At 41.7% G+C, this 20,779-nt stretch overlaps 1 protein-coding gene across 1 annotated transcript in view; it reads left to right on the plus strand.

The window, feature by feature from the left end:
* The window catches only part of E2F7 (E2F transcription factor 7), a 35,141-nt gene extending 30,757 nt beyond the window's left edge, over nucleotides 1–4,384 (plus strand). The window contains exons 10-12 of the mRNA XM_021678555.1: nucleotides 593–848; nucleotides 2,459–2,880; nucleotides 4,214–4,384. Coding sequence (XP_021534230.1) covers nucleotides 593–848; nucleotides 2,459–2,880; nucleotides 4,214–4,384 — 849 coding nt within the window. The remainder of the gene's footprint in view (nucleotides 1–592; nucleotides 849–2,458; nucleotides 2,881–4,213) is intronic.
* The last annotated feature ends 16,395 nt before the right edge of the window (nucleotides 4,385–20,779 follow it).

Raw genomic sequence — 20,779 nt, forward strand, 5'->3', positions numbered from 1 at the left:
ACAGCAGTGAAGGACTGACTGGTATATATAGGTCTTAGATAACCAAGACTGGCTTTGGGCCAGTCCCGCAGTCCTTACTGGGCCACTCAAAGACTGGCATCCACACCCCTTTATGTGTTAGCAGCTCCGAAGTTTACCTCATCGTCCAAACACCACGGCCAGTCTGTCATTGTTAAAACTCCATCATTTCTGGGGTGCCTGGGTGGCTCAGTCGTTAAGCGTCTGCCTTCAACTCAGATCATGATCCCGGGGTCCTGGGATCGAGCCCCGCTTCGGGCTCCCCTGCTTGGCAGGAAGCCTGCTTCTCCCTCTCCCACTCCCCCTGCTGGTGTTCCCTCTCTCCCTGTGTCTCTCTCTGTCAAATAAATAAAATCTTAAAGAAAAAAAACCCTCCATCATTTCTGTGCTTAAGAATCCTAAGCCCTTGGAAGCACGTGACGGGACGCTGATTTTCAGACATATACAATTCAGTGTGGCACACAGCGGTCTTTGACCTATTTGTTTACGTGTTAGCTATGTTGAGAAAGCTGCTATCGAGATTTACCGCTGGGATTTTTACTTGCTTTTCTGGTTCCTGGTTGGCTCTGCTTAGAAACCCTCAGAGTCCACAGACCTTGCCTCCCCCAAGACCCTGGGTAACAGCGGCTCAGTGCCCCTCGAAGACATTCACAGGGAGGCCCAAGTCTCGGCTGCAGAGGAGGCTTCAGGAAAGGCCACGGTCAACTGCTTCATTTCTTCTGAGTGGGGAAATCCTTCGAGAGACACAGAGATAGAAAAGTCTTCAAAAGAAAATGAAAGCACCAAAGAGCCCTCCTTGCTGCAGTACCTTTATGTGCAGTCGCCAGCTGGTAAGGGGTGTCATTGTGTCTGAGGGCCCCTCGGGGTAGTGGTCAGATCATCAATTAGATTTCTACATTTCTGTCCATGCCACCCGACCGAAGCGGTTCGTCAGTGAGCTGCTGTCTACACGGCCTCTGAACCGTTTTACTCTCAGCCCTTTCTTTTCTCCCATCTATGAAATGAAGGTAGAGGCTGCTTTCACTTCGGCCACCTCGAAGGACACTATGAAAATAATTAGGGCAAGTGATTTTTTTTAAATGCATTAAACTTTATTTGCTAACAAAGCACAATTCAAAAGATCATTCTATTATTATAATTCAGCTGAATCTGGCATTGGTTCAGTTTACGGAACAGTATGAACCTATTGGCCACCATGTACAGCTAGCGTGGTGTCTTGAATATCCAGAGGTACTGAGCGTGTCATTGTGGTCGAGGGCCAGGTCTGGAGAGGGCTGGGCGTTAGGGCCCCTTATTACCTGCATGAACGTAAGTATTCAGCCATCCCCACTGGTACAGCAGGACTGACAAGGCACTGGTGTTGCGGGGGTGCTTTCAAAACGGAACTAAATTTTATAAGGTAATACACCTAAAGCACTTCGGATAACAGTGCCTGACAGTAAGACTCAGACGCTGTCAGGATTTCGAAATAAAGCTGAAATAGAAGAGATCCCTAATTTCTCAGACACACATTGTGTACATAAAGCTGCTCTAGATGCAGAGAGACTTAAATCGATTTTCCTGAATTTTCCATTCACTTACAGGTTAGGTAGGTGTTATTATTCAGTTATCTACAAAACATTCTTTATTCCATTAGCAAATACTTTTTGCAGATTTAAGGTAAGCATGACAGGGGTGCAGATACACTGATAAACAAGAAACAGGCTCAGTCCCGACTGAATGAAAATGACAGCCCAGCACAGGGAGTATTAGCTTTTTCTGGGCCAAAGACCTATTGACACTATGGTAAAACCCATGGATTTCTCCTCAGAATGTTTTAAAAAAAAAACGCATAGAATTAAATACATAGGATAATAAGGGAAGCCAATTATATTGAAATACCGTTAGAAAAAAATTTTTTAAGTTATAGTAATAAAAAGATCTGACAGTAGTTCCAGTGTTCTCATAATTTCAAAGTCATAATGCGCTTCACGATCTAATAAGAATCTGCTGTAGCTATAGTGTTATATGAATATATGTGTGCTTTTTACTAGTGACAAAGTCAAGGTACTATTAATACTGTTGGATTTGTTGCCTGTGATCCAAGTTGAGGGAAATACAAATTTGTTAGAAGTTTATAAAAACAAAAGATAAAATCTTTCCAATCCAAGTTCACTTCCCTCCTCAATTTGCATTCAGTGGAACACACATTAATTGACCCTCTCAGGAGCATCCACCAGAGGCATCCACCACATTATCACACAAGTGGACGTGGGACTTCACTGGTGGCCACTGCTGGGGAGAAGCAGTGCAGAGCGGGGAGAGCATGGGAAGGGGGTTGGCCTGGTCAGGTAGAATCCATTCATTGTGGGTTCCCACTTGGAAGGGCAGCAGGGGAATGTGAAACTGTTATGGTACCTCCTGTTGTGTTGACGGTCACCTTGGTCTGCTTCTGTTTCAGGATTAAATGGTTTCAATGTGCTCTTATCTGGCAGTCAGAACCCCCATGCCGTGGGACCCCCTTCAGGTCAGCTGCCATCCCTCAGCATTCCTTGCATGGTCTTACCATCTCCGACGCTGGGCCCTTTCCCCGTTCTCTATTCTCCCACTATGCCCAGGCCACTTTCCTCTGCCCCTGGTGCTCTCCCAAATGCGGGACCTGTGAATTTTGGCTTGCCTGGCCTTGGATCAACAGCTCATCTTCTCATCGGCCCTGCAAACATGGTTAATCCAAAATCATCAGCACTCCCCTCCGCAGACCCTCAGCTTCAGGGTGCCCACTCACTTAATCTGAGTCCAGAGATGCCAAGATCACACAACATCATCCAGCCTGAATCCCCTGCGTATGCGGGGCATCCTGTCTCCGTAGTAAAATTACAACAGGTGAGTCCTGCTGTGAGCCCAGGAAGATCATCATTCTGTGATGGGGTCAGTATGCATTTCATGAGCTTTGCTTTTAGTCCCATGACTGCAGGACAGAAGCTCCAGGTCAGGGTCTATCCAGCTTCTGTTGTAGACCCAGAAGTTATCTGCTTACTTTATAAGGCATGGAGGCTGGAGGCAGGAGATGCTGTGCTTTAAAGACAAAAATATTTTTTAGTTGTCAATCTGTTCCTTAAAATTAGAGGGACTTATTTTAAGGATAGTTCAAGGGACTATTGATGAATGCTGAATATTCAGATGATTTCTTCAGGTTTTCATTTCATTAGATGAATAAAAGGAGAGCACCCTGAATTTTCATTGTACAGGGAAACAGAAGTCTGGACACTAACGCAAAGATTCCTAGCATCTGTCATTTCTCAAAATGCAATGTTTAGGAGAGTATATATATATATATATATGTATATATATATATATATTCACACACACACACATACTCAAACACACGAATGTACATATATGAATTTTATAATCAATATTAACTAATCAGTACTATATTTCCCCCAAACTCCCATTTGTAGTTCAGTCAGTAAGCATGTGTTGATTTCCTCTTATGCCTCAGGCATTGTTCAGAGTGGTTACTTTCTCTCATGGAGAAAGAGTTTTGCGTTGTGGCCAAAAATATTTTAGACAAGTTAGTCAGAGGCTCACAAGTTTGCTAGATGATGAAATTAAACATGCTAGTTTTTAAACTAAGGTGATGATAATGTGACATGCTTTCCGATCACCAGTTATGTGCCAGGCACTCATGCAGGCAGTGAAGATAGGACAGTAAACAGAATAATGGTCCCTGCTCTTTTAGGGCACATTAAGGAGATCAATATGCAACATTTAACACAAGAAGATACATAGTTGCAAGTAAACAAAAGAGCCAGGACGCACATACTTACTGCTTGCGTAGTCCACCGTGCTCTATAAATACTACCTTTTCTAATTGGTGCAGCCCTGTGAAAGTCGTCACTTTGTCACCCGCATTGTATGGATGAAAACACCGAGGGACAGCGTGGTTAAGTAGCCTGCCCAAGGTCACCCAGCTAGATGTGCCAGTGCCACGCTCCCAACCTCTTCACTAGGCTGCCTTTCTGCACACAAAACAAAGAAGTGAATTTCCAGTTGTGAGAATTGTTGGAGAGGAGATAGAGCAGATGAGTGGGACAGAAAAGCGGAAAGAAGGAGAACGCCTGCATCAAGATCATACTGACAGAGGTCAAGAAAGGGCTTAGTTCGGAGACCGAGAACAGTTTGACTTCACTTCTGTTTTTACTTGCTCTTTTAGTCCCCCGTTCCTGGGACCCCCAAGAGCATCCGATGCACACATCGTGAGACATTTTTCAAGACACCTGGCAGCCTCGGAGACCCCGTCCTTAGGAGAAGAGAAAGGAATCCGACACGAAACACCAGCTCAGCGCAGAGGAGACTGGAAATCCCCAGCAGCGAGGCTGACTAACCTGCCGCCGTGCCGGGCTGGGGTGGGGGGCCACCCACCTGACTTTCCCCGTCCCAGGTGATGCCCTGATGCTGAATGCAAAGCGGGACGCAGATCGTCATCTGCACACATCGTCCTCTCTCTTTCACCTACCAGTTCTAATGTTAACTTCCCATCATCATGAATCATCTATTTTCCTGAAAGCAATTGTTATTAATTGTGCATTTAATATCAGTTAGAGTCCAGACTCTGTGCGTGGTGTCACAGTGAAAGCACCGACTGACTTGTGGTTTTGATTCAAGAATCCTCTTATTGCTGGAAGTCGATCTGAACAGGCTACTGGAGCCTTGTGGTTTTTCTACTGGGGGAGCTGTCTAGCACTTAACTAGGGTGAGCATTCTTGGCAGGTTTTTCCCCCTCGCCCTGAGTCTAGATCTGTGGTGAGAGAAACTTCTTTTCTGCAGTTTAAAAAAGCTACTGCTTCCTTAGGCTTCATCAGGAAGCCGACTCCAGTTGTGAATCCTATGGTATTATTTATTTTGTTCCTGAAATGGGATTTAGTGCAAAAAGTTTACAACTACAGCAAAATACATGTTTTTCAGGGTATGACGACTTGAATGTTTGTGCTTTTTTCCTCTAATTTGCCCTGCACTTACTTTACAACCTACTAATAATGTGGATAAATATGTATGCATGACCGAATGTTACGACCAAAATAACTGTGAATGGCCCACTTGCTATAATGAACTGTGCTGAGCCTGTCTGGGCATGAGAAGCAAGATGCATGCTAGCTGCCTAAGAGCTGACCTGTGTGAACAATGAGGTTTTACTGTTCATTTGTAAAAATCCTACCCTGTGCAGTTTCCTTCAGTATGTGCCCCGTGGATTTTTTTATTTAAACGTTAACTGTAGAGTATCAGGTATGGATGCCTTCAAAGAATTGCTGTCTTATTGAATAAATCAGGATGGTAGCAAGTGATTGATTATATGGAAAATTGGAACCTGGATGGGACCTTTTGGTAGAATTCTGAAGAGTAATGATGTAGAAATTGATACAGTTCTGATAGGTGATCATTTTATTTTTTCCTTTGGCTTTTTTCTTTATTTGTGGAAGGGTAAGAGGGAAAACGAACGCATTATGTTCAGTATCCAAGAGTATTCAAACCAGTTATTTTTCGGAGCGTTTCTGAAAAATAAGAACGGTGAGTGCAGGGATTCATTGTTCTAGCATGAGTACAATTCTGGAAACTATTATGCAATACCCCTTTGTTAAACAATATTGCTTTAGGATTTCAGTAAGTAGCCAAACTAGCTCTTTGTATTCCTAGATTTATTGATGTACCTCATTCTTGTCTCTTCCAGCAAATGCCTTCCTCTCTCCCTTTTTTCCTTTCCTCCTTCCTTTCTTCATTCCTTTCTTTTTTAAGCTTCTGTCTTAGATCTGGAATCTTGGTGTACGATTCTATTTTATTTTTATTTTTGGACCCAATAAAATGTTATATGAAATAAAAATATTAATTTAAGAGACTCTGGGAGTCTGAGTAAAGTAGCTTTATATTAACTACAGGATACTATTAGCCTTATTACCCCCACAAGATTTTTGAAAACTTGAGGTAGGTAGCCTGATTAAATAAATTTGTTATTATATAAAATTTTTATCAACGCTAAACTTTTAAAGTTTACAAGATGGCATTTTTTTCTTTTATTTTTTTTTTTACAATCTTTTCTAGTGTTAAACAGATAAAATTATGGTTCTAATCATCAACAACCTCCCAGTAATGGTTACCCAGAGTTAATATGAGGAGTTCACCTTGAAACAAAAATATGCCTTTTTCAGTGAAAGTATAGGACACACAGCATCCTTATCCGCACAGGGTACGTGCATGTTTAAATCCACCATGCCTAAAAACTTCCACAAAATATTTTCACTTGAGAGGTCTACATTTAGATGAAATCACAATCTGATTTTCCCCACACTGTTTTTGGATGCTTGCCACTTACTACTTTAACTTCTTTGCTATCCTTTTTTTTTTTTTTTTCACTCTGTTCATGATATGACCATATAAACCTCAGAGAATCCACAGTTCTTGAGGGGTGTTAAGAAGCAACCCCATAAATCAGAATTTTATGACTCTGTGACCATACTCAGCAACAGAAAAGAAAACAGAACCAATTCCTTTTGTATTCAGTACCCACTTTTTAATGTGGCTTTGTGATGTGTAAAAAGATAAAAATAAAATAATGCAGGGGTTGTTTCTGTCAGGAAAACCGTATGCTTCTGATAGAGCAACTGATGGTAGTAAAGCTGCTAAGCTAGACTTGCGTATTCGGGGTAGTGAAGAAGTAATGGCAATCTTGAGTCTATCATTGTATAACTTAGTAACAGACAGAAATAATTGTTGGGGATCCTGCTAAGGAAATTCAGCTTTGCGTTGGCACTGAGGGACGTGTGTGTGCCCTACACTGTCCAGGGTTTGTGAAACCCTTTCATTCTGGTACAAGAGTTGGGAGTATAACTTTTATACTTGAATCTACCTACCAAGTTTACATATTTCTCAATTCTTTTTTGTAAGGTGCTATTTCTGTATTTAAATACCTTTTTTTTTTCAATGTAAAGCTGCTTTCAGCTAATCTTATTGCACTGCTAGTTTTTTGTAGGTATTAATTTTATTGCTGCTTACTGCTTTTGTCTTCATACTATTTAGCTCTGCCCTTTTTTCTCATGGCTATATTATCTATAGCTATCTACTTGTAACTTTACTACATGTAAACTGATTTTTTTTTCTTTTAGAAAGATATTAAGCTTTATAAAATAGCAATAAAAATTAATTCATTTCACAAGGGATGTTGGTTGTATTTGTTGGTAGGCCATGTGTACCAATTTCAGCAAAACCTTTAACAGTTGCAGCATAGCAAACCAGGCCCTCATAAACCCAAACCAGATCTTTTTATTGAGACCTCCCGGTAGTTCCCAAACACCAAAACTTAATGTGTCTGAATTACACAGGAGCTTGAAAGGGTAGGAAGACGATGCTCTGGAGCTTCTGATTTCTACTGAGTCAGCATCTCAGGTTCGGAGCTTCCGGATGATTCTGAGGCTTATCCACTTCTAAGAATCACAGGTGAATGGAGACCACTTCCCCAACTTTTCATGACATCTGCAAGGTTAAATGCTTCTCATTCTAGCAAATGCCTACCCTTAGTTCAGAGCCAAATTCTATCGTTAACCCTCACTTTCAAATTAACCTCCAAACAGACATCATCTGATTTTCCCTACTTTTGTTATACTTGCAGAGTCATTTAGGTTACGTTGGTGTTGGTTCCTCCCGCTAAATTGTGAGGTGCTAGGGAAAGCACTAGCTTTGAAATCCAGCATCAAACCCAGTCTGGGAACTCAGCAGCCCCCAAAACGGTGAACAGAGGAGCTATAGGACCCCGTACAACAGGGCTTGCCCTTTCGCTAGGGCTGTTTAATTCAGCTCTCGCCAATCATCTTACCGTGACCTCTTCCTTCCAACACATCACTTCCTGTCCCAGTCCATAGCCTCCCTTCTCACAAGGCATATACAGTTGACCTTTGAACATCACGGGGTTTAAGGGGCGCCGACCCCTGTGCAGGAAAAGTCCAGCATAACTGACTCCCCAAAAACATAACTTCTAATAGCCTACTGTTGACCTGAAGCTCTACCAATAACAACGCATTTTATATAAGTACTGTATATTGTATTCTTACAATAAATCTAAAGAAAATGTTAAGAAAATCATAAGAGAAAATACATTTACAGTACTGTATATATCGAAAAAAGTCCATGTAAGTGGACCTGCACCGTCCAAACCCATGTCATTCAAGGGCCAGCTGTATGAGATAACTCAGGATAAATCTGCTTCTACACAACCACCAGTATTAGGATCTCACTAGCATACCTTTAGCGGTATATTATAATACGGGGTCATGCTGTTATTACAGGCATCTACCAATATCTTCTCCCATCCGCCCCTCCTTGTCGGTCTTTAATGGTGTAAGTACACTGAACAAGCAGGACTCATGAGGTAATCATGAAAGCAATTTTGTCTCCTGGTGTTCCTTTTAGGCCTGGTCAACAGGGGTAACCCATTCGCCCCTGTATGAACTTTAGGTCAGGTGCTGTGACTTCTCTAGTTACTGTCAATAACAGAAATTCTACACTTTAAGTTACAAAGACAGTCTCAATTTATTATGCAAATGAGCATTTAAAACTTCTGCACCTGGGGCTCAAGCTGAGCAAGGAGGGCATGGATGGATCTTTGTTTCTACTGAGCATTTCCCCTTCCTCGGCGTGCTTGCCTAGATTTCTAACCCCAGCAAGGTCAAAGCGTGGAGACATTTGCCTGAACTTCCTGTGATGCAGGCAATACATTTTCCTCCAGCTACTATTCTTCTGTCTCTGGCTTTCCTGCAGTCCATTCCACACAGGCTCTTGGGCGGGATTTACAACAATCCCAGGCTGGCTCTGTCTGCCATTAGCCCACCTGCTGTGTCCTTTGCCCTGATTCTTGGAGAGAAGCCCCAGCCAAACTCATAGCAGCATCTCCCTTTTGCTGCCGGAGCTGCTGGCTCACCCGCAACCTCTACATCAGCCAGAGTCAAACCCCAGAGTCAGACCCCAGAAAAGAGTGAAAGGCAAGCAACAACACTCCCCACCTTCCCTTCATGGTTCTAGGGAGGCAGAGGTGTGGAGCCACAGCATAATCCTCCAAAGAAATCACAAAATCCATTTTTATTTCCATTTGCTCCACCCTTCGAGGCTTATGGTGAAGGGATTCAATAGTTGTGTAACTTATTTGCAAAACCTGCTCTATCGATTCTTTGGAATTTGGTGCTACAGACAAGCTCTTTAACATCCTGTCACAATAGTTATAAACTTCCATTGTCCAAGATTTGCATTTTCCTAGATGATTGTTAAGCACTTACTATCTCATAAAAGTAATATCTGACAGCTATCATTTGTGTTTAGATCAGTTTGATCAGGTCAATGTACTTTCGGACCTGAAAATGCTGAAGAAATTAAGAAATAATAAAGCTAAAATAGTTTTCTTCTTTCCATCCCATTTTGTAAATAGCCTGCTGGTAGTCTTCCGTTGACCTGCCTCTTCAGTACAAGCATCCAGTCTTTCCCCAACTATGCCCTGAAGAACTCAACTCTTAATAGATATGGAGTCAAATAAAAGTGGGTGGTCCCAATTAAACAAAATGAAACCGTTAACTTATTTTTACTACAGGATTTATTAGACTTAAATTTGCAAGAAGAAATAGAATATATAGGGGCGCCCGGGTGGCTCAGTTGTTAAGCGTCTGCCTTCAGCTCAGGTCATGATCCCAGTGTCCTGGGATTGAGCCCCGCATCGAGCCCCGCATTGAGCCCCGCATTGGGGCTCAAAAAACAGAGTATATATACAAAACTTTTTTTTTTTTTAAAGATTTTATTTATTTATTTGACAGAGAGAGAGAACACAAGCAGGGGGAGTGGGAGAGGGAGAAGCAGGCTTCCCGCTGAGCAGGGAGCCTGATGCGGGGCTCGATCCCAGGACCCTGGGATCATGACCTGAGCCGAAGGCAGATGCTTAACGACTGAGCCACCCGGGCACCCTATACAAAACTTTTAAACTGGTTTGATAGTGGGACCGTTTTTTGTTTTTTGTTTTTCTCTTAGAGTAATGTACAAAACTATAGTTTGGCAAAAGTTACTTTGAGAAGCAATAAATTAATCTACCAAACTCTCTAAAACTTTCTTAGTCTTCACTGAAAAGAGAAGGGATCAATATTAGCTTCTTAAAGTCAGAGACCATAGATTATTTATATCTGTATTCACAGTGTCTTCCACAAAATGTGCAACCAATAAAAAATGGGAAAGAGCACTGGAGGATGAGTTACCACAAATTATTACAAAGAAAAAAAAAAAATACCTTTGAAGGCTTTTTCATTGCATGGTTCTAGGTACCGAAGAGTTGTTGAGTACATAATTGTAGTATAGCTTGTTGTGTTTTTTCTTTTTTTAGTTTATTATTTATTTTTTAGATTTTATTTATTTGAGAGAGAGAGAGAAAGCACACGCAGGGGGAGTGACAGAGGGGGGGCTAAAGGGGGAGGGGGAGAATCCCAAGCAGACTCTGAGCCAAGCACGGGGCCCAATGCGGGTCTCGATCCCACAACCCTGAGACCATGACCTGAGCGAAATCAGTAGTCAGATACTCAACTAACTGAGCCACCCAGGGGCCCCTCTTTTTTAGTTTAAAAGAATGGCCTCTACCATGCCACCAATGCTTATAAAATAAATTGAATTGTTGTAACTCTGCTTCTGAGCTTTCAAGAGCATCCCATGCAGCATTTTCCTGACCCTTTTAGGGTGGCTTTCTAGTCCCTTCACAGTCTGGCCCCAGCTTGCCCACACAGCTATGCTAGAAATGGTCTATTGACCCTCACGTTCACTTCTACTCCTCTTCCAGGTTCTTTATCACAGGTTCTGAAAGCCTGGGAACTACATTTCTCACATCCGCTTGCTACCAGGTTCCAGCTGTGATCCTGTCAGTTATAATATACTCTCATGCAGGACTTGGTAGAGAGCAGAGCAGCTGGGGCTATTCTTCCTCAAGCACAGATTCTGCAGCAACCATACTTGATGCTCCTGTCTAGTCCAAGACCATGTGCCAGCTGTAATACTGGCCATGGTTTCATGTTCCCAACCATGGGGGAAAACAGCATCCGCCCAACCTCTGGGTAGCAGCTGTGGTGACATAATCTGAACACGTCTGTTTTCCCTGACTTCCAGTGATTTTATAAGCACCAAATACCCTGTATTAAAAACTTTCTGCTGGAAATACCTAGAATGTTTCCTAATTTCTACACAAACTCCAGCAGTTTTGTTTCACCATTCCTCCCTCCTTCTCTTCCACCCACTTCTATCCATCATGTCACTCTCTGTGCCCACTTTCCTCATATTCCTTTTTGCATCCATGCCTTTGCCCCAGCCATCCTCTCTTCCTAAAAGACCCAACTCCCATTCTCACTTCTCTTTCTCTATTGGGCTGTTGCACATGCATCTTCCAAAATCCAGTTCAAATGTCCCTCAGGAAGAATGAGTTGGTTTCCTCCACCACACTGTGAGACCCTCCAAAGCAGAAATTAAGTTTTTCTTATCTATAGCCTAGCATCATGCTCAATGAGCAGGTGAATCAAGCTTAAGAGTACATAATAGGACACCCTGTGAGCGGGGTAGCTTCAAGTGCAACCGCAACAAGAAAATGGTGAGTACAAGAAACAAAAGTTTGTTGTTGTTGTTGTTTTAAAAGATTTTATTTGCTTATTTGAGAGAGAGAGAGTGCACACAAGCAGGGGGAGCGGCAGGCAGAGGGAGAATCAGACTCCCCACCGAGCAGGGAGCCTGATGCGGGGCTCGATCCCAGGACCCTGGGATCATGACCTGAACTGAAGGCAGACACCCAACCGACTGAGCCACCCAAGCTCCCCCTTTGTACTTTTAATTCCATAAAATATCTCCAAGCGTTCATTTAATGTACAGTTTTTGCAGGCAGCACTTTATCTGGACCATCTTCAGCCTTTTCACCATAATCATCACTTATGCTGATGAGCTTACCTTCATTAAGTGCCTCTAACTGCATATCCAGCGTCTCTCAGTTGGTGGCAGCGTCAACATCAACACTGCCCACTATTTCTTCCTAACTATGTGGACATCCGATTCAAATTTCAGTTCAAGCGTTATCACTTTTTGTTTCTTTGCCTCACTTTCATCTTTGCTGACAAACTCTCTGTTTTGAGTATTCATTTTATTAAAATGTCATGTGTTCTATAATTGGGAAAAAGACACACTATGATTACGCTTTGCTGTCTGCGTGAACAGAGAGACTCTGTGTGAACAACAAACTTTGAAAGGAATGACACTAGACATTGGGCATCTGGTTTTTATGTAGTGATTTGTGGGCTGAAGCAGCCAAGTTTGTACTTTATGCAATTACTCGAGGTTAATATATCATATTATAGTAACTGAAACTTGAGCTGTGCTATTGGGCAGGGGGACCGGTGTTATTTAACTAAACCATGGTAACTGACATGTGTGCATATCAGAACTGTGCAAAGCAAGGACTGCTTGTATAAATTCTGTGACTGAAATTAATTTCTATTTTAAGCCTTCATTCTTTGTGGCACAAATTAATTTCAGTGAATTTCAGAATAATATCAGTCAATTCAGTCCCCTTCCCCCACCACACACTTCCTACCACTCTCTAGAAGCAGTACTTTCAGTGGCAAGTATTTAAAAACATATTTCAGGGACGCCTGGGTGGCTCAGTCGGTTAAGCGTCTGCCTTCACCTCAGGTCATGATCTCAGGGTCCTGGGATCGAGTCCCGCGTCAGGCTCCCTGCTCAGCGGGGAGCCTGCTTCTCCTTCTGCCCCTCCCCCTACTTGTGCTCTCTCTCTCTCTCTCTCTCTCTCTCTCTCTCTCTGACAAATAAATAAATAAAATGTTTAAAAAAACAAAACACATATTTCAGACTGGCTTCAACAACAAGGGGCCCTGGTGCTTACATCCGTGGAAGTATAGAGGCAGGACAACTCCAGCTCATTTTCACTCTGATCCCTTTTGTTCTTTATTCCATATGCCAGTTTTATCAGACTATAGCAATTACAGTTCCACACAAACCAAGTTCAGAGGAAGAGAAGAAACAAATCTTTGAAATGCCTTCCAGAGGAGTAAGAAAGAAATTTTGCAGAGATCCTCCAGAAAATCCCTCCTCATTATTGGCCCAAATTGCCTAACATGTCCATTTCTAGACCAATTATTAGCATGGGGTGCAGGATTACCTTTATTCCGTTTAGACCTATCCCTGCAACTGAAGCACATGGGCTGGGCAGGGGCGGGGTTGACACTTGAACAAAATTGGGCGTCTGCTAGAATGTAACAAGCAGGAAGTAGATGCAGCCTGCAAGAGCAATTTCACCACGGTCCTCCCTGTCTCCCTGCAGCCACACGGCATCACGGCTTGGGGAAGGACAAACTGCTTCTCAGTCCTCATCTGTTCAAACTGACATCAGCGGAGATGTACATTTTTCCTTCTGCTCTGTGGTCCCTTCTATCACTGTTGACATCCACTGTGACTTCCTTAGACCCACTTCTACCTCCCTGGTATCTCCTACTGGATCTTCCTCATCCAACCACACCCATCCAACCAACCCTGGTTCTCAGACCGACATTCAACACACCACTTCCAACCCCAAGGAAAACTGTTAGTTTTCTAGGGCAATGGTCTTCCACTGCTTTGTGCATGTCTCAGAGGCCCAGAAAAGTCTTGTCAGGCTGTCTCTGACTCTCTGCCCAGATGGTTTCAGGTAACACTGGGCCTCATGTCGTGTTAAGTCTGTCCTTCGGAGCTGCCATCCATAAAGCTTCAACTTGGTATGCAAAAGCAATTAGCTCTTTCAACCCTGCAAGGTCACTCTAGTGAAGTGTTTCAATCATTTTGAGGACATAAATCTTAGAGAAACTTTTCTCTTATACAAAGAAACACACATAAAGGTGTTTCTCGTTCCATTTTTGTAACAACAAAAAGCTATAAGCAAAGTTCCAACAACGTGGATAGTAATCTATTCATATCACATACTACTACTGGATACTTTCAATGAAATAACTAGATCTGCACGCATCAACAGGGATACATCTAAAATATATAATATTGAGTGGAAAAAGTAAAATGTAAAAGACATGTACATTTTACATTATGTATATATATATATTTTTTTAAGATTTTATTTATTTTATTTGAGAGAGAGAGATAGCAAGGGCAGGAACACAAGCAGGGGGAGTGGGAGAGGGAGAAGCAGGCTTCCCGCCGAGCAGGGAGCCCGATGCGGGGCTCGATCCCAGGACCCCGGGATTATGACCTGAGCCGAAGGCAGACGCTCAACGACTGAGCCACCCAGGCAACCCTCATTATGTATATTTTTAAAGCACTTTTGTAATAAATATATAAAAGAATAGACGCAAAAAATATACTCTTGCATCAGGATAGTTACTTCTTAGAAGGTAGGGGTTTAAAAGCGGAATGATATGGGGTTGGTGGTGTACTTCAACTTCATCTACAATGTTTCGTTTCTTCTTTTAAAAAAGATTCTAGGGGCGCCTGGTTGGCTCAGTCGGTTAAGCATCTGCCTTCAGCTCAGGTCATGATCCCAGGGTCCTGGGATCAAGTCCGGCATGGGGTTCCTTGCTCAGCAGGGAGCCTGCTTCTCCCTCTCCCTCTGCCTGCCTCTCCCCCTGCTTGTGCTCTCTGTCAAATAAATACATAAAATCTTTAAAAAAGATTCTACTTATTTATTTATTTTAGAGACAGAGCAAGAGAGCGTGCATGCGAGGCGGGGAGTAGCAGAGGGAGAGGGAGAGAATCTCAAGCAGATTCCATACCAAGAGTTGGGCCCAACGCAGGGCTTCATCTCACAACCCTGAGATCATGACCTGAGTCTAAACCAAAAGTCAGCACTTAACCAACTGAGCCACCAGGCGCCCCTATTTCTTTTTTAACAAGGGGATCTGAAGTCAATACAGCAAATGTTAACAGTTGGTAATTTAGAATAGAAGTACTCCTGTTTTTACTATGTTAATATCTACTTTTCTGTATGTTGGAAATATTTTATAATTTTAAAACTAAAATAAGTATTTTTATATTTTATATATTTATATTTTAATATAATAATTTTAGAAAATGATCACCATTTCTTTACTATAAGTCAGTGGTTCTTGGATTTGGGGTTTTCACAGGTGCAGGAGGTGATAACACCAGTCAGGATATCTGCTGCCCCTTCCTGGAGGAAGTTTGTATATCCTTTCCGTGTTGGACTCAGCAGAGGTTATACACTTACTTTTCCAAAGAAATATAGAAGGAAGTGATGAGGGTCCCTTTGGAGCAAAAGTTTTAAGAGACTGCTCATGGTTTTCTAGGTCTGTTTCTCCCTCTGCCAAGAAACCACATGTCTCAAGGAGGAGTTGTGCTGTCACAGTTTAAGCAAGGAACAGAGCTATAGCCAACCTGCAATGACCATGCTGCGTGAGCATAAATAAAACTTGTACCCAAATCGCTGAGATTTGGGGTTAATTAGCTTAATTTAGGCTATCCTGTCACAATTTAAAAAAACATAATAAATGAGGAGTCGCCATAGCATGGGCTTTCAAAATCAGTATTAACATCTCACAACACCATTTCTCTCTCTCTTTCTTTTTAATGCAGAAGACTAAACAAAATAAGAAAGAGTTATTTAAACTATTAATTCAGCACCTTTGAAAACTTAACTATGCCCACCTCAGCCCCTACTGCCACAGCCCAATTTGGTATCAGACTTCAGGCAAGCATCATCACAGAGTGGATTTTGGGATAAACCAGTGATTTCAAACTGGGATGTGTAATGAGTTTTCAAGGGATAGGAATATATGCAAATAATTTTTAAGGGAGTCAACTTCCCTTCCATCTTCAAATTCCATTTGTATTCATTTTTAAATCATCATAACTGATAATCTTGGTAATTTCTAAAACTGATAAACTTGATAGCCTTGGTAATCTGTGGCCAACTGTTACTCTGGTATGAAGCGTTACGTTGTGTTGTGTTTTTATAATACTCTGTTCCCACCTCCTCTTTCTAAGCCCTTTCTCCCATTAAAGAAGAAGAGTTAACGTTCCACCTAAAGATTACAAAGGTGCACTGGTTGAAGTATAAAATCTATAGGAAGTCCATCACAGAGATTATTTTAAATATTGGTATCTGTGCTGAGAAAGTAAATAATTCTAATGACTGGGTACCAAATCCTTTTTCAGGTCAGGGAGCTTCCAATTCTTTCACTGTCAACACCACTGAAGCAAAACTAAGCCAGTTGTCACTGATTCTAAATAGATAGATAGATAGATAGATAGATAGATAGATAGATAGATAGATAGATAGATGATAGATAGATAGATGATAGATAATAGGTAGATAGATGATAGATAGATAGATAGATAGATAGATAGATAGATAGATAGATAGAACAAACTGTCATTTGGCAAGTAACTCAGAAATCAGTTAAAGAATTGGGTTACAATGCCTAATAAAATTTCTCCCAGCCTCATTACTTATTTCTGTGTATGAAGTTTCTTGAGGCTTACAACTGGGGGAAAAAAATGATAAATACCTGTAGTATTGATGCTGATCATTTTCTTATTCTAGCAATAATGAATTTTCATCATAAATAAGTGAACTGATTTTTTAAAGCCCCATCTAAGATGCAGATTTCCAAATAAAGCACTACTTTATAATGTTTAATAATTATTGATCAACATTTGTAATATATTTGTGTTTTTTAATCAACTGTGTACTAAAAAGCATAGATAACTAAAGCCTTATAGTCACAGAAAAATGTTATAATTTAAATTCTAATTTATAGACTTGGAGGAAGATGGTGGAGGTGGAGAGGACCCTAGTTTCATCTGGTCCCTGGAATTCAGTTATATAGCTATCAAATCAATTTGAACACTTGTGAGCTCAACCTGAGATCTAAGAAAAGAATTGCTGCAATTCTACAAATAGAAAAGTGACTTTTTTTTTTTGCAAGGTAGGAGGTGTGGAGAAATGAATCTGAGGCAATATATTGGAAGATAAACCATGGCGGGGCAGGTGGGGGGGCTTCCATCAGCCAGCTACCAGAAAGTGATAGAGCAGTGGAGCACAAAATCAGAATGTTTAGACGTCTGCTCGGGTGAGGGACATTCCTGCTTGAAAGGTGCTCAGGTGGTGAAAGAGGGCAGAATCCTAGGTGGGACAGTGTGGTCTCAGGATCCCCGGAGTCACAGAAAGAACGGGGGTGTCTGAGTGCTGCAGAGCTCCCAAGATTCAGAGTGGGGAAGCCAGCTGTAGTCAACGAGCCAAGGAGTGAGGTTTCAGCTCGGTGTTGCCATAAACCATAAACTGCTGCAAAATCAGGTGACCACTCCCAGCAGGGGCCCAGCAAGCAGGGGTGAGACCCTCCTCCATCCACCTGGGAGGAGCAGCTTAGGTGCACACTGCAGGAGTCTGCAGAGTTTGGAGACTCGAATCGGGGTCATGTGCCTAAGATAAAAACACTTGGTCACAGGCTGGGTGATCACAGAGTATGGACAGAAACCAGGGAGAAAAAAGTGATTCACTGCTTTTCCCTGACGGCACACTGAATGGTGGGGGCCACTACCTTTCAGCTCCGGGGCTGGAGAACAGGGAGCCACAATTTTCATTCTCATCCTCTAAAGTGGCAGAAACCCTTCAGGGAATGAAAGCCACAGAGAGCAATCTGGAGCAGCTTACTTAGCCTGATCCCTCTAGCAAGGGCCGTGCAATTCTGCTCAGGCAAAGAAACTGAGAATCAATACAACAGGCCACTCCCCCAGAAGATCAGCAAGAACATCCAGCTAAGGGGGTGCCTGGGTGGCTCAGTCGTTAAGCATCTGCTTTCGGCTCGGGTCATGGTCCCAGGGTCCTCGGATCAAGCCCCGCATCGGGCTCCCTGCTCTGCGGGGGGGCCTGCTTCTCCCTCTTCCACTCCCCCTGCTTGTGTTCCCTCTCTCGCTGTGTCTCTCTCTGTCAAACAAATAAATAAAATCTTTAAAAAAAAAAAAAAAAGAACAGCCAGCTAAGACCAAGTTTACCGATCACACAGACCTACAAAACTCTAGTGCCAGGGGAAAATAGTATATAGAATTCAAGGTTTTTTCTCATGACTCTTTAGTCTTTCACTTAAAATTTCTTCTTTCTTTTTTTCCATTTCAACTAGTTTATTTTATCAACTCCTTTTTTAAAAGATTTTATTTATTTATTTGACAAAGAGAGAGAGCACAAGCAGAGGGGGCAGCAGGCAGAGGGAGAGGGAGAAACAGGCTCCCCACTGAGCAGGGACCCTAACACAGGGCTTGATTCCAGAACCCTGAGATCATGACCTGAGCCAAAGGCAGTTGCTTAACCCACTGAGCCACCCAGGTGCCCCTTATCAATTCTTTTTTTAAGTCTTTTTTAATTTTCATTTTTACATTTACATTATATATATATTTTTTTCCTTCATTTTTGGCTTTCTGTCATTGTATTCAATTTTGGTTTTGTATATAGATAAGTTTTTCTTTCTTTATAATTTTGGGATCTAATTTCTTCTAAAAAACAGACCAATTTACACCCAAGACCTAGTGTATTATATTACCCTATTCTGTCCACCTGTTTGATTATATTCTCGCTTTTTTTCATTTTTGGTTTCTGATCTCTTCCGGTTTGTTTAGAATATATTTTGCTGGGGTCATGGTTAATATTTTTGTATTTTGTTCTCTTGTTCATCTATTCTTCTCTGGACAAAATGACAAGATGGAAAAACTCACCCCAGAAAGAAGAACAAGAGGCAGTACTAACTGCCAGAGACTTAATAAACAGGAATATTAGTAAAATGTCAGAGCTAGAATTCAGAATAACAAATATAAAGATATTAGCTGCGCTTGAAAAAAGCATAGAAGACACTAGAGAATCCCTTTCTGGAGAAATAAAAGAACGAAAATCTAATTAGGCCAAAATCAAAAAGGGTATTACTGAGATGCAATAAAAAATGGAGGCTCTAACTGCTAGTATAACTGCTAGGCAGAAGAAAGGATCAGTGACATGGAAGATAAAATGATGGAGAATAACGAAACTGAGAAAAAGAGAGATAAACAGCTACTAGATCACAAGGGGAGGATTCAAGAGATCAGCGATACCATAAAGCAAAATAATATTAGAATAGTTGGGATCCCAGAGGAAGAGGAAAGGGGGGGGTACAGAAGGTATATTGGAGCAAATTACAGCTGAGAACTTCCCTCATCTGGAGAAGGAAACAGGCATTCAAGTCCAGGAGGCAAAGAGAAACCCCCTCAAAATCAATAAAAATAGGTAAACACCTCAACATACAATAGGGAAGCTTGCAAATTTCAGAGACAAAAAGAAAATCCTGAAAGCAGCTTGGGACAAGAGATCCTTAACCTACAGAAGTAGAAACATAAGGCTGTCAGCAGACCTGTCCACAGAGACCTGGCAGGCCAGAAAGAACTGGCATGATATATTCAAGGTGCTAAATGAGAAAAATATGCAGCCAAGAATACATTATCCAACAAGGATGTCATTCAGAATAGAAGGAGAGATAAAGAGTTTCTGGGACAAACAGAAACTAAAAGAATTTCTGATCACCAAATCAGCCTGCAAGAAATATTAAAGGGGATCCTTTAAGCAAAGAGAGAGCCCAAAAGTAACACAGACCAGAAAGGAACAGAGACAATCTACAGAAACAGTGACTTTACAGGTAATACAATGGCACTAAATCCATATCTTTCAATAGTTACTCTAAATGTAAAAGGGCTAAATGCCCCCAATCAAAAGACACAGGGTAGTAGATTGGATAAAAAAGCAAGACCCATTGATATGCTGTCTGCAAGAGACTCATTCTAGACCCAAAGACACCTCCAGATTCAAAGTGAGGGGGTGGAAAACCATTTCTCATGTTAACAGACATCAAAAGAAAGCTGGGATAACAATCCTTATATCAGACAAATTAGATTTTAAACCAAAGACCGTAGGGACACCTGGGTGGCTCAGTCAGCTAAGTGTCTGCCTTTGGCTCAGGTCATGATCTCAGGGTCCTGGGATTGATTCCACATCGGGCTCCCTGCTCAGTGGGGAGTCTGCTTCTCCTACCCACCCTCCCCCCCACCCTGCTTGTGTGCAGTTGCTCTAATAATTAAATAAAATTTAAAAAAAAAAAACAACACAACAAACAAACCAAAGACTGTAAAGAGAGATGAAGAGGGACACTATATCATACTTAAGGGGTCTATCCAACAAGATTTAAAAATTGTAAATATTTATGCTCCTAATTTGGGACAGTTATCTAAACTAATTAATAAAAAAATTAAAGAAACACATTGCTAATACTACAATAATCATAGGGGACTTTAACACCCCACTTACCGCAATGGACTGATCTTCTAAGTAGAAGATCAACAAGGAAACAAGGTCTTTGAATGACACACTGAACCAGAGGGATTACACAGATATATTCAGAGCATTTCATCTTAAAGCAACAGAATACACATTTTTCTCGAGTGGACACGGAACATTCTCCAGAATAGATCATATACTGGGTCACAAATCAGGTCTCAACTGGTACCAAAAGATTGGGATTATTCCCTGCATATTTTCAGACCGCAATGCTTTGAAGCTTGAACTCAATCACAAGAGGAAATTTGGAAGGAACACAAATGCATGGAGGTTAAAGAGCATCCTACTGAAGAATGAATGGGTCAACCAGGAAATTAAGGAAGAATTTTAAAAATTCATGGGAACAAATGAAAATGAAAGCACAAC

This window comes from Neomonachus schauinslandi, chromosome 5 (genome assembly GCF_002201575.2).
Source record: "Neomonachus schauinslandi chromosome 5, ASM220157v2, whole genome shotgun sequence".
NCBI classification, from domain to species: domain Eukaryota; kingdom Metazoa; phylum Chordata; class Mammalia; order Carnivora; family Phocidae; genus Neomonachus; species Neomonachus schauinslandi.